The sequence below is a fragment of the Exophiala oligosperma genome (genome assembly GCF_000835515.1).
Source record: "Exophiala oligosperma strain CBS 72588 unplaced genomic scaffold supercont1.8, whole genome shotgun sequence".
Lineage (NCBI taxonomy): Eukaryota > Fungi > Ascomycota > Eurotiomycetes > Chaetothyriales > Herpotrichiellaceae > Exophiala > Exophiala oligosperma.
This window is the reverse complement of record NW_015622825.1, coordinates 678,660-691,993: the sequence shown is the minus strand read 5'-3', so window position 1 is coordinate 691,993 and position 13,334 is coordinate 678,660. Positions and strand designations below refer to the sequence as shown.

Below are 13,334 nucleotides of genomic sequence, written 5' to 3'. Positions count from 1 at the left end.
ACCATCGATGTCAACGGAGACGCGTCTGGACACGCGGAAGGTAGGTGGTTCTCTGGATCAAACGACGACATGAACCTTGACTGTGATGATAACGAGGGCCCTTGTACATATGTCCATGACCAGGGCCGAGAAGTCGCACTTCTTTTGACCGTGAGAATCATCACACATGCCCACCAACCTGACCGGCATACACGAAAGAGGAGGAGGCGAGAACAGCGGCACACACCGAGGACCCACAATGCCTACCGCAGTGTTAGCAGGAGATGACTCTTGAAACTTCGCCTCCGCCTCATCTGTGTTTTTTAGGTACGTGGCGGGATATCGGGATTGATTGGAGCGTGAAGGAAGACGGGGATCGAGATGAGTCAACCGAGGGTATTGATGTTGATTCCATGGTGGTCAACACGGAGAGATGCTTTTTTGACGGTAGGTTCTATACCTGAGATCGATTGCCTCTTTCCTACCTATGTGAGGCTCAAAGAACAACTACAACACCCTGAAGATGTCTATCTCTGTCAAGTACTCAGCGAGATTGTGAGGCTGAGGCGTTGCTCAATCTCGCTCTCGCGTCTCCGCCTATTGAGGAGTCATCTCCTGGTGACACTGGCGCGCCGACCCTGGTCGACGACATGGGAAGGAATCAACGTGACGGATGTGGTAGACAAGTGGTGGCTACATCAACCTTAGCGGTCAAAATGGGCTCGACAGTGCTAGCACTAATCGTCCTCGAGGCCGAGAGTTTAGGCAGCGCCAGGAGACCTCGTATAGATTACTTTTACAACATGGATCTACAAATATGAAGAAGGACTCGAGCGAGCATCGGTAGTCATGACCTCGGCTTTGTGTCGAATAACCAGAATTACTACAGAGAGCCTATTATGTGGCATATAGTATTTCTCGTCATCACCCGGTGGTCACCATCATCTACTCTGCAATTGACATGATCTAACTACCGAATCGGACCTCTTTCTCCCTGGGTTCTTCGTGACATCTACCAAATCCCTGTACAGGTTTGCGTCCGCGGGTACAGTTCTCGACCATATCCAAGAGGTCAATCTTTCTTCCTGACCATGTGTTTTCATGAACTTGGTTCATGTCGTCATCGTCGTGGTTTGTTGAAGTCGAGTCCCAGTGTGATATATGGTCTGGCACACGCCCGATTACAACAACTTGAGCCGCATGTGCACGTTCAAAGGGGACGCTCCCAACGTTGTTCGTATACTCGAAGCGGGACGAGTCGCTGTTCAGGGTCGTGGATTTTCAGGTTTAGCTTCAAAATTATGACTCCCCGCCGCAGTTCCTGTACGTGTTCGTGCAGAAGTGCTCGCAGCGGTTCCTGATGTTGTTCCACTTGATACAGCACGTTCGACTCCAAGCACGACGCTATCGCCCTGTGGATGGTCTCGGTGCGGAAGATGTATGGGTGCCGTAGAGGTAGGGCGTTTTCGGTGTCAGGGGTTTTGTCAATCAGCAACCGGCACAGCATCACATCTGTGGGATCGAGAGTCTTTGTTTCAACTAGACAAAAGGAAGGGGAAAAAGACAATGTTTCCAGACGCTTTGTTTCGGCTCGACAAAGGGAGGTTCCCGTGAAGGCAGAGAAAGGAGGAGGATCAATCGTTCGAGGATTATCTTTTGTTCGAGCCGAAACATGCTGCAAAGGTATCAGCGTTGCCACGAAATCATCATCAAAGGTGGTTTGCTTCAGTCGCCCTTGGCCTGTGAGTGTCTCGGTCGTGAATCTTGTAGGCATATGCAGTAGTAGAACCTGGTTGTTCAATCCCTGCCTGGTAATTCAGCCCTTTAAGCACCTAGATAGTGTGAGGTATCAAGTGCTCAGCCTCGCTGGTCTGGAAGACCAGTGAATACCCTGACTTCCCCAGATGGCTCCTAACCAACATCTCTGCACTCCCTGTATTTTGATATCGTCACAACATACATCTTCACCGTCATCAACAACCTGCGAGATCAATTTGCCAGTCTGCCACGTTCAAGCAACCGCTTCCCAACACAGCTTTTGGCTTCGTTCTTGGTCTCCAAGACTTCGAAACACCATTCATACTACTTACCTTGACATTCAGGTATCCTTCTGATCCCTGTCCACCCCTCTGATAACATCAATCACACCCCCCTAATCCTCAGAGGCATTTCGGTATCATTCTGCGTCCTATCCACATCTTCGATTACGAGTCACCCACCACAAACCCTCATTTACCTTTGCAACACCATCGGAGAGGCTCAAGGACACTCCAGGTTCATTTTCAAATTCAGTTTCAACATGGCAGGTTCCAACGATGATTCGGCCTTCATCGAGTTCGTCTCGAACAACATCAACGCCCTAAATCAGATCGATCACGGTAAGTGTGCTGATCAAGCCCCCCTCTCTCACCTGGGGCTCTGGTCGCTGACTTCAGATTGTGCGTGTGATAGCCGTGACGAGAAAGTTTGGGCTTCCCCCTTATCCATCCTTTGACGACTTACTCAACCATGACCGACGTAGCTCCTCCTCTGGTCTTGCCAATCCTGTCACTCGACCCACAAGCAACATTCTGCGTGAACCACAAAGATTGCGGATGGGACAAAGCAATCAAGACCATCAAGGCTATCGATTCATTTCCGAAAGAGGTGTAAGGAACATGTCCGTACCACAAACATCATCCATGAGCCGAAGAAATCGTGATCTTCTAGGTCACTGCGAGCTTGTTCAAATGCCTACACAACAGGGAAGACTGTCGATTGTGCAAAACAATCAAGATCATCAAGGCCATACCATTCCTGTAATAGGTGTCAGCAACATGCCTATCCCACAAAGTCCACCCGTGGGACCCGGTGTCTCAAACAATACGTCCGACCATGATGCTCAGACAGAGGCCAACGGGGATTTCCTCGCACAACTACCGCAAGCACCCTTCAACACCATGGGGACACCTGTGGCAAACAGTCGGTCATCTAGATACGATCAGGTTCCTTCTTCTCGTCAAGTTGATCCAGCAACACGTAGCCGCAATGTCAGTCAGGCTCCTGCCATCTCAAACGCCAATCATCGTATCAATGGATATCTCAATACATGGCAAGCCATAAACGTTGGCCGACGGAACGATATCACCAACGTCGGCGGAAACCTGCCTCGCGCTCCTGCCGCGGAGCGAGGTGTCACTAGAGGAGTGAACCTTCAAAAGAGAAAGGGCAACGATGACGACGAGATTGAGGGTCTGAACCCCCCGGTGGCCAACACAGAAGAGACAACTGCCGCAAAGAGACAACGTCTTGAGGCGCCTGGCAACTCGAGAGAGCTACCCGGGTTCCCGTCCAGCAAGGACCCGTTGCCAGCAGACTGGACCTTGGAGCTCATTGTCACCAAGTACCCCAATCACACCCTGGTTCCAAGTGTGTTGGATGCGTTCACGCAGTACTTCTGGACCGGGGGTGACATCTACAAGAGCTTTTCTCCCGAGGTCTGCCAGGCGTGGAATCAAGTGTTCCCCGGTCAAGGTGCCAATGCCCTCCACAAGAGGCTGATCAGTCGATGGAGGAAAATGGGAATTCCATCATTGACCAGCCTGCTGCACGCGCCCAAGATGGTCCGCTGCTTCAACAATGGCACGGAGTACTTTGGCAAGAGTAACCCCGGGAACCTGGATCTCAACCCGAGGGCGCCTAAGAAGCCTATCAAGAAGGAGTGAGGGCGGGGTGATCCGAAGAAGATTCGGAAACATTGCCGGTGGGCGGAACGTTTTGAGAGGGTTAGCTTGAGCCGACGGGCGGATACAGGGACAATGATTCAAAGAGCAAATTGAAGACGAGCTGGTGGCAGGGTATTGTGGGTTTACTCAAGCTCTCAACAGAGAGCCAGGCCTTCTCTCAGGCTAGATAGGAAACCCGACCAATCTCAAAGGAAGACATTCGAAGCCAACAATTATGCACATCCGGTTGATGGTGGCGCACTTGGTACTTTTCGTATAGCTGGTTGGTACTCCGTATAAGCCCGGACAGATGTGTAGTTGCTGCAAAGGGATGAGGTTGGTGCAGAGATGCCAGTTTGTGCATTCTTTTCTCCGTCGTCTGCTGTTGAGTGTGCTGAGCCACACACGGAGACTACCGCCACCGTTAGTACCAACGCGAAGATGATTCGTTCGCCTAGGCCAGGTATTTGACAGGGGTAGGGCCGCTAAGCTTGAATCGAGCGGACGTTTGACCAACGTCGAGGAAGCGCCCTCCCTTTTAATGCCCAAGGGCGCGTAGAGACGACTTTCTTTTTGATGATTGGGGTTCTTTTTCCTACGAGTAGGGGGCCAAAAGTCCAATGTGCACAGGCACAGGCACAAGCACACACACACACACGCACGCACATACCTATCCCGAGACCGAAAAGGAAGAGCGAAGACGATCGATCGCGGGACACACACCAACACTCCAACCACAATAGACTCATCCAACCTTGATCGATGTGCCCCGCGCGGGCAGGCCCGGTCCCCTACCGGCGATTCCCCTTTTTTTGCCCACCGTCCCCTTTTGCCCTTTGCGTTGGGGGAGAGGGTGGAAAGAGTAAGGCCCCCATAAACCTGCACTCTTCCAGTGTGACGGCGTCAATTTGGACCGACGGGCTGAGATGGTGTGAATGGGGTGGTCACATGAGCGGTCGGCGACAATTTTGCTTCGGGGCGTTTTTGCGCGTGCGTGGGGAGAGTACGAGTCAGTTAGGCCGCAAGGTCCTTCAACTGCAATGCCGTTCTCCTTCCGAGAGTCGACTAGGCGGATGAGTGACGGGATGGGCGGTGGCGCTGGGCTCGCATGGGAGGTCCACGACTTTTTGGATGGCATCATGCACAGCTTCCAAAGGTGCCACACAAAAGCCGCCCCATGTTCGGAACCCGTTGGGGTCTAGCTAGACCGCCTTCCCCCGGTTGTCGTATGTGATATTGGCCACAGTGGCCGCATGAAGAGAAGAGGAAAAGCGCCTCGGAGAGGTAATGGGGAAAAAGGAGTTCGACGGCCTTTGCAAAGGTCGATGTGTGATGAACAATGATTTAGCCCCTACGCTTCTTCTCCTGGATGGCCAATTCTCGAAATGGGGGGTGGGATATGGCCGCATGGACATCGACCATGGTGATGGTGGTGAAAGGCAGGGTATGCCGCAGACATTCCTTCTGCTTGTTCCGCAGAATACACTTGTGTGTGTGTGTGTGTGCGTGTGCATGCATGTGTATGTGGCAATGGCTCTCATTTCCGTCCGGTTGATGGTGTCGAGGAGGCGTCGTGAAGGAAGCTCGGTTACAAGTCCTTGCTCTGGGAATAACGAACTTGGGTGGTGGTGTCGTGCTGTGATGTGTGGCCAGTATAGCCTATCTGGAGTGTGGACGGCCACGACAACGGCCGGACAATCAATCATTGCGCCGACTCTCTTCTGTACGTGCCATCGGCTCGATGATGGTGTCGATGTCGTGGAGGGATCGTTGAGGTGGTCGAGTACAGAACTATCGACCCAGGACCATGCCATGTTCGGACCGATATTTCGTTAGTCACTGTGCCGCACCGACGGCCGCAATAGTGGTCGACCATGCGGCACGAGGCTCCCTTGTCCCATATGCGGCCAGCGCCGACTATTGATTGGGGCGAGGTTGACCTGTGACTGGTCGGGTGGCGATGTAACAATGTCTAAACTCGAGTTGATTGCTGACAACGACGCCAAATTCTGCAACCTGGTGGCCAAAGGATGGTGATATGCTTTTGCTTTTCGTACATGGTGCTCGTGAACATGCGGGTTCTCGAGGTGATGCCGCACGCACAACTGGCCCCTTTGGGGAACGGATGAAGGACGAGGCCTGGGCATACGACCATGACGACGTGATTGTCTGATCCAGTTACTAGTTGAGAACGGAGGCGGCCACATTGAGGTCAACGGACGTTGTCGACATGATAACTGGCTCTCTTCCCCGTCACAAAGTTCATACCACCACCTTCGGAGATCTCTCGGGTTAGATGGTGAGAGTAACGGCAGCTCATCTGATCCAAGTTGCGGATCGGCAAGTGTGGCGGTCGCATGATGGTCAACGAGGAGGAGGAGGAGGAGGAGAAGGAGGAGAACTTGTCTCTCTGCTCTTCTGTTCTGTTCATGCATGGATGCATTGAGGATGGCAGCTCCCTTGTCACCATCCTTTGGCCCCAAGTACGTCGATTGTGACCTGAGAAGGCCATCACTGAGGCCGTCACCATGTATTCGAGGCCAATGAAAGTTATACATCATAGTATGCCGGCGGGGTGATAAGGAATGGATGTTGATGGAAGTCTTCAGTCCTTTCCCCTTCTGGACCGAGGCATCATTCGAACCAGAGCTAACATTCAATAGCTAGGTGGGGGTGACCCGGCGATCCCTTTATCGACCAAGGCAGAAATGTGATGAGAGCTTAGAGCTTCGAGTTCCGCTTGTGTGAAAGGGGAAAGTTCATGTCTGGTCTGATGGAGGACCTTGACTAACCAGGAAAGCAACCCAAGGATATGAGATCTTGAGAGGTATAAAGTCGGCTTCAACATCCCAAAGTATTTTTCTTTTCTTCATCATCTTTTCGTACACTTCTAACATTGACCACTCATCGCAACAGCCCATGTTCTCTTTTTCTCATCACCCAAGACCTCATCCAAGACAATCAATATATCTCAGACGCCACACGTCCTACCTGACACGGACACTCGACTCTCACACCTGATCAAAGGCACCTAGCCCATTGGGACTTGGTTGCCATCATCGTCATCCTCATCATCAACAACACCATTGCCATCATCGTCATATTTCCACTGCGTCGCTTCATTGTTGAGCTCACCACACAGACACCAGCTCCAGGCACCAAGCCCAACGTGACTCGCCCTCTTGATATCTTCAACGTGTCTCGTGGGTGCCATCGGTCAGCTCACTATACTGATACCAGATCAATCTGCAAGGTGTCATTTCGTCATCGAGCCATAACACACGCACAGGCGTTTGGTAGAGGTACCAAGTCAGCTGTCCCTTGACAACCATCTTCTGCATTCAGAAGGTATAGTCACAGTACACCTAACGTTGTCTTTTTCTGTCATTGGCCACATTGGGGAACTATTGCGCCAAGTCAAGGCTATCTCGATTTCCGACATTGTCTGTTCTCTGTCATTGACCACGTTGCAAGTCCCCTGGAGATTCAAAGACATCTCCTTATCCTAACAGCCAAAATAGCCAGGAATAGATCTCAAGGGCCAAGAGAGCTGAATTTCGTGCAGGTTTTGCTTTTGCTACCGCTCCGAGGTATTTCTTCACCTGAGCCTTGACGACTTGGACTTTGAGCTGACTCTTTATCCAGGAATTATCAAATTGGGGCATTTGGTAGAACAGTTGCGCCAGCTGGTAAACTATCAAATGCTCGCTTGGCGCAAGCCCCGTTGTCGCGGATATCCTCTCGGACTCGAAGCCTCAACACCAGCCTGAAGCAGCTCGTGAACTTTTGAAAAGCCCACAATATCGAAAAACCCGTCTCTGGACCCTGATGCTTTTGATTCGAAACTCCAAAGGCAGTTGAAACGACTTGAGCTCGAACTTCCGCAACGAATCAGCCCTTCGGATTCCAAGCAGCAAGCATTAGAGTCCAAAGGCGGATTTTTGAGCTAACTTGCAATCAAGCTGCAATTCTGAAGCAATCAATAGTGACTCCAATCGTTTTGAACTCCAAAGGCAAGCTGACTCGAAGTGCAGTATTCAACGTGAAGCAGCACATTCAACCGCAAGTCTCAGACTTCAAAAACCAAGTCATCTGCAGAACCAGGCTCTCCTTGCTCACTCGTTCCTAGGACAACCGCAAATCCGGACGTAACTGGTCCTGGAATTATCTGACCATTCGCTTGCCTCGGAAGTGTCCATTGACGAGGCCGCGATCCAGACTGCGATCTCCCCCTTAGTATGAGCATATCGTCAGCCATCTTTGTCTCCACACAAGCCCTGCTTACCAAAGAGGATGTCAACAAACAACGATCAGGCCGATGCGTCAAGCAGCAGCATCGAGGTCGATAGACCGACCCGGCAGTGGGGACCACGAGGTCCGCAAGAGTATAGATGGGGACTGTACTGGTACAACAGAAGAGATGACAACGAACCACTGGTATGGGCGGAGCTGACGTCGTATCCCAGATTCGACGATCCCATTCCCGTCCACGCCTCCCTGCAGGAAATCTGCGAGAGATACCCCAACCACATCCGCGGCAGTTATCTGGAGGCCTTCATCCAGTGGCGCTGGTCGGCCAACGACATATGGAAGCACATCACGGAACATGCCAAAGCAGAGTTTCGTTCCCACGGCGTGGCAAAGGCCCGTACTGCGTGCAACAAAAACAACTTCCTGTTCAAGCGAATGGCGGCCCAAGTGCGCCGGATGAGCATGGACAAGTACAGAGCTCTTATGCAAGCCCCAAAGCTTCGACCGGCCATGAAGGACGGCAGCGAAAAGTACGGCAAGTCGACGATGCAGCAAAGGTTCCTGCCGGACCTCGGGTTGCAAAAATGGCAGTCCCCTACCGGAACCAGACAGTCCCCGAGACTTCGCGACCGGTACAGGACCATGGAGACCATTGACGAGCTCGCCCAGTCTGCTTTTCCGGCGCCTGATGAGGCTGTTGATGGCGGTGCCGCCACCTTGGACAAGCTCGCTGAGCCTGACCCAGAGCTAGACATCTTCACAAAGTTCATGGGCCTTCGCTTCATGGAGCAGATCTCCTACTGCGAGACCATCATCAAAGCCGATCCATTCTGTTCTGCGTACAGCAAGGAGCAGCGCCGCCGTTGGGCGCTTTCCATGCTCAGCATTCCCGTCAACGCCGCGACCGAGACCTTTTTCAAGCACAAAGCCATCTGGACCTGCGCGGCGTACTTGCTTTGGGTTGAGAAGAAGATTGATGCGGTCATGGAGCGGAGGGCGGCGGCGACAGATTCTAGTGCCTTACAGCAGCACAACACGAACAATCACCAATCACCAGCGGTCGTTGACATTGCTGACAATGGTGCCTCCTCCGACCCCAGGATCAATCAGTGGGTCTCGGAGCGCAAGCATGCCACGAGCGAGATAATGGAGGAGCGTCAGACCGTCTCGGAGATCCTGAAGCATCACGCCCACCACGTCGGCAATTGCCATTGGGTCAACCCTGAAAGCCATCACTATGGACTCGTGTTCCACGTCATCGATCACGTCTGGAACGCCGTTGGTGAGATCCCTGCCCTTTCGCCGGGCAAAGGCATTACTCACAGCCGGGGCAACAACACGGTCGAACAGCACCAGCACCAGCAGGCCATTGCGCCGGACTGGAGCGTGTCGGAGCAACTGGCCGCGGCGATGGCCTCTAAAGCTGCGATATTCGAGGTCAACGCTGAGCGAGGCGATCTGTACAACGTCGACAGGGCTGCTCCGGCTGGTCATCAGGCAGCAACCGTCCAAGGAAGGACGGCCTCCAACTACCCGCCGGAGGTTCCTGCAGAACCCAGCTTGACCCGTCAAGCAACCTCCCATGCACCTTGCGTGGCACAGACTGGACACTTTTGCGGGTAAGTCGATCCAACCATCCAGTCCCTCCACCCTCCCCCCCAAGGATAGAGCTGGCCCTGTTGAGCTGACATTTGTGGAATACAGGTTATGGCCGAGTCAGCTCATCGAAATGGCGCATGCGGAGCACTTCAGATCAGAGCCGGTCCAGGACTGGACCGAGATCACTCCGGACATGTGGGCGACCGATGTCGACGGCACCATGACTGGGAGTTTCGTCATGATGGCCCCCACCGAGACCATACAGCCACGAGGTATGGAATTTTTCGATGACTTCGATGGACGAAGTGGTCAGACCATCGAAATCACACCCATCCTCGTCGACGGGGTGGCGATCCTTGAGACGGACCCGGAATGGTTGCAAGTTTTGGTCCGAGATCCGTGAAGGAACTAGGAATCCCTTTTGACACTGAGCCTGTGTGATTTCCGGTCTCGAGACGATGTGAAGGAAGGACCATATCAGGAGAAGCATGGCAAAGGTAAAGGATGAATTGTCGTGACGGAAATTTTGGTATCTGAGATGTTGAACTCGTGCGATAGGTCTTCTGGCTCGGCTTGTTTTTCCTTTGACCTTGGAGACGAACACAAATTGCCAGCGAATTTTTCGTCCAAGGTGGCGTTGGAGGACGCGAATGAAGAATGGGAAGCACGAGGAGGTGGACAGATCGGCGTGTTCTGTACGTTTTCGAAGAAGTGACATTATCCTTAGGTTGACTTTTGTTTGCCCTAATGGTCCAGATAGTCGAGCACTCCATAACGAGATATGACCAACTTTGTCCCCGAAAAGAAAGCTAAGATTTCAACTTTTCAGTCGGTAAGAAACGAGCCATGAACGACATCGGCCACGCGGGAAGGGTATCGAAGGGATGTTAATTGTGGGTCTAGGGGTATATCATATGAGATCGGGGCCCACTCCCAAGAACATGTAAGTCAGAAATGATTCTTTCAAGCTTCAGGAATCAGAGAGAACTGTTCGAGTTTGAGTTTTGTCAAATGTTGTGCTGGCAAGTTGGTGTTGGGGTTGTTGGTGTTGTCTCGGCGCTATCTCAACAGACGCAAGACAAGGCAACGCAAGGGGACAACATATTGACGACGGAGGGTGAGAAGTATTTGCTTTCTCTTTCTGCTGATTGACGGTCTTCGATGGATCTTCGAAGAAGAATCTGTCCACAGTGCTCACAAAAAGAAAAACAAACATCTCAATCCGGCTGAAGGACTGAAGGATGTGCTTGATGTTCTATTGTTCCATATCATGGAGTGACAGTTTTGAAACCTACCATTGTATCATTTCTTGTGAACCCTTTCTGCCTTCTGAACATCTTCAAAGTCATAGCCTGGCATTGCGACAGAGCTCATCTACCTAGGTATCTTCTTCATCCGTGAACGGAATACAGTGATCTCTCTCGGGCAGCGGCACCATCATTCAAGTTTCCAAAAGGACTCACACATTGTTTGAGAATCACACCACGGGAAGAGTATATCTATGTGCACGAGTGAGTCCAAACAATGAAGCTTTTCCCAAAAACAAGTCATCCACATGGCATGTCCAGCTAAGACTCTGCATCCTATTTGGACGACCGCACGGGAGAACGTTAACTGCGCTTGTAACCCTGTCGACCTGCAATGCGCTGACTTTGAAGACACGTCCTCATTTAGATGTATCTGTCTACCCTAGCACGCACATGCGAGTGGCAACGCATCAATCAGAACTGACCAAAAGTGAAGTGTTTTTTCTACCATTGCAGATCTTTGGAAGGGTATGCATGGATCAGGACACACTGAAAACAGGTGTCTCTCGGGGCCAGAACGTGATCTGCTGAACACATGAGGACAGGTGAAGCAACAGCACCCCTGTGCAAGGGTGTCTGCGCCACTTTGCCTGATGGGGGTTCCAGGACGACAAGTGTGGTCACAGCATTGTCATATTCCGCCAGCAATGACACACTCACTCACTCGCGGCATAAATAATATTGTCTCAGTGAAGACTCAATATCGGTACACGTTCTTGTACCATTGATCCCGTCGCATGAGCCCAACGTACTAAGATATGGGAAACTGTGGGTAAGTGCGGCGCTGTGGTTGTTGGTCGTAGATATTGGGGGATGTCCGCAATAGTGACTGCAACGGAAAGAACGATTGCGTCCTGCTGTAAGTAGATGGACTACAAAGCCCTCTTAGTCCGTCTGCTGTTGCCATCAACAGGCTTCTGTTTGGCGAGCGAGAGTGACAACCTGAGACAATTGTCCGTCATTCCGGTGCAGTTTGTCAAGTGGCGGTGCTAGTCAACATAAAAGCAGATCCTCTCTTCTCGAGGACTATGCCTTTTGACTTGACATGCATGCCATTTCAGCACGAGCAGTAACGTGTTGGTGAGGGCTACGACTTCACTCCTGCATACACTGCACCATACACCACCACCTTCCGCTTGGCACGAGTCATTCAGCAGTGACTTGTACCTTCTCCTGCACAGTTTCAAATTGCACTCACAGATCGGTTCATCTTACCCTCATCACTCGATAAATAGTTGGCAAGCCGTTCTCTCTGGCAGTCTTTGAGAATTCTCTCATGAACCATCACCATGGAGAGCAACTATAGCTTCTTCACCTGGCCTCCTCCCGACGCTCAAGGCGCATCTGATCCAATTTCAGATGAGAACGATGACATGCTCGATTTCATGGATATGACGGGATACGACGGAGATTTGGACGTCGTGCAACCAGTCGACCAAGGCATTGCCACCGCCTCACACATCCCACCTTTCCAACAGCAACCGCCAGCCGGCCAACCTCTCAACGCAAGTGATGCTCTCCCAGAGTTCACCCGATCAAATCGCCACATCAGGCTGCCGCTCGACCACCCGATCTCCTTCCAACCTGTCGTGATTGGCACGGGGGCTGACGCTGGAAGCAATTTGATGGCACTCTTTGGGGTGGAGGAGACTCCTCGTACAAGATGGTACCTTCTTGTGCAAGAGGGCAGAAAGGGTCGTGATGCCTGGAGCAAATACCCATCATCCACGATGCCAATACCTCCTGGGTTGACGCTGGCAGAGATTTGCCGCGGTTACCCGAACCACGTCTGGGGCACGGGGCTGCGTCTGTTCGAGTCCGAAGGCTGGAAGGCCAAACAAATATTTGATCACCTTCCGGTCGACGCTCGAAACCAAGGTGCACCCTCAAGACCATGGAACTACCTCCAAGCCCGCCTGTTGAGAGAGAAAAAGAATCTTTACCAGGAACAGACGGGCCTCAAATGGAACCCGGTTCCCAAGAGCCTTGGAACTATGCCCGCGATGCAGCAGCAACCAGCACCCATCAATCAACATGAGCCGCAGCCAACAGGGCCACCGACGGAGCAACAACGTCGTCATCGCATTCATCATGCTCGTCCTGTCCCCCTCGATGTTCTTCTTAGGCCATTTGACAATGCATCTCAGGACGTTCCTGCTGCGCGATATGAGCAGTTTCCATCGCAGGGTCTTCTTGCTGAGCAGTTTCCACTACAGCCTTTAGAAGCTGAGCAATTCCCACCGCAGCGTCCTTACCCAGATCCTTTGTTTAGTCAACCTCAGCCTCTGGGATATCCATTTCAACCCGAGCGATTCCCACAGCAGCCTCCTCATCCGGCTCCATTTTCATCGCCGGATTTGATTCATCAACAACCTCTGGAAGATCCATTTCTATCGCCAGTGATTCTTCAACCTCACGAAGATCCAATTCGAACCGAGCGATTCCCACAGCGGCCTCCTTATCCTTACCGAGGAGCTCTGACAGTGCAACGACG

The 13,334-nt window shown here is 52.0% G+C and overlaps 2 protein-coding genes across 2 annotated transcripts; both read left to right on the top strand.

Moving 5' to 3' along the window:
• Positions 1-4,970: 4,970 nt before the first annotated feature.
• On the top strand, positions 4,971-5,519 carry PV06_08244 (uncharacterized protein; the record flags this gene model as incomplete). The annotated part of the gene is made up of 1 exon (XM_016409555.1): positions 4,971-5,519. The coding sequence occupies one exon, from the start codon at positions 4,971-4,973 to the stop codon at positions 5,517-5,519; it is 549 nt and encodes a 182-aa protein (XP_016259863.1).
• Positions 5,520-7,976: 2,457 nt separating this feature from the next.
• PV06_08243 (uncharacterized protein) lies at positions 7,977-10,249 on the top strand (the record flags this gene model as incomplete). Its single annotated transcript, XM_016409554.1, has 2 exons — positions 7,977-9,553; positions 9,639-10,249. 2 exons carry the CDS (start codon positions 7,977-7,979, stop codon positions 9,934-9,936), a joined length of 1,875 nt encoding a protein of 624 aa, XP_016259862.1. The 3' UTR covers positions 9,937-10,249.
• Positions 10,250-13,334: the final 3,085 nt, after the last annotated feature.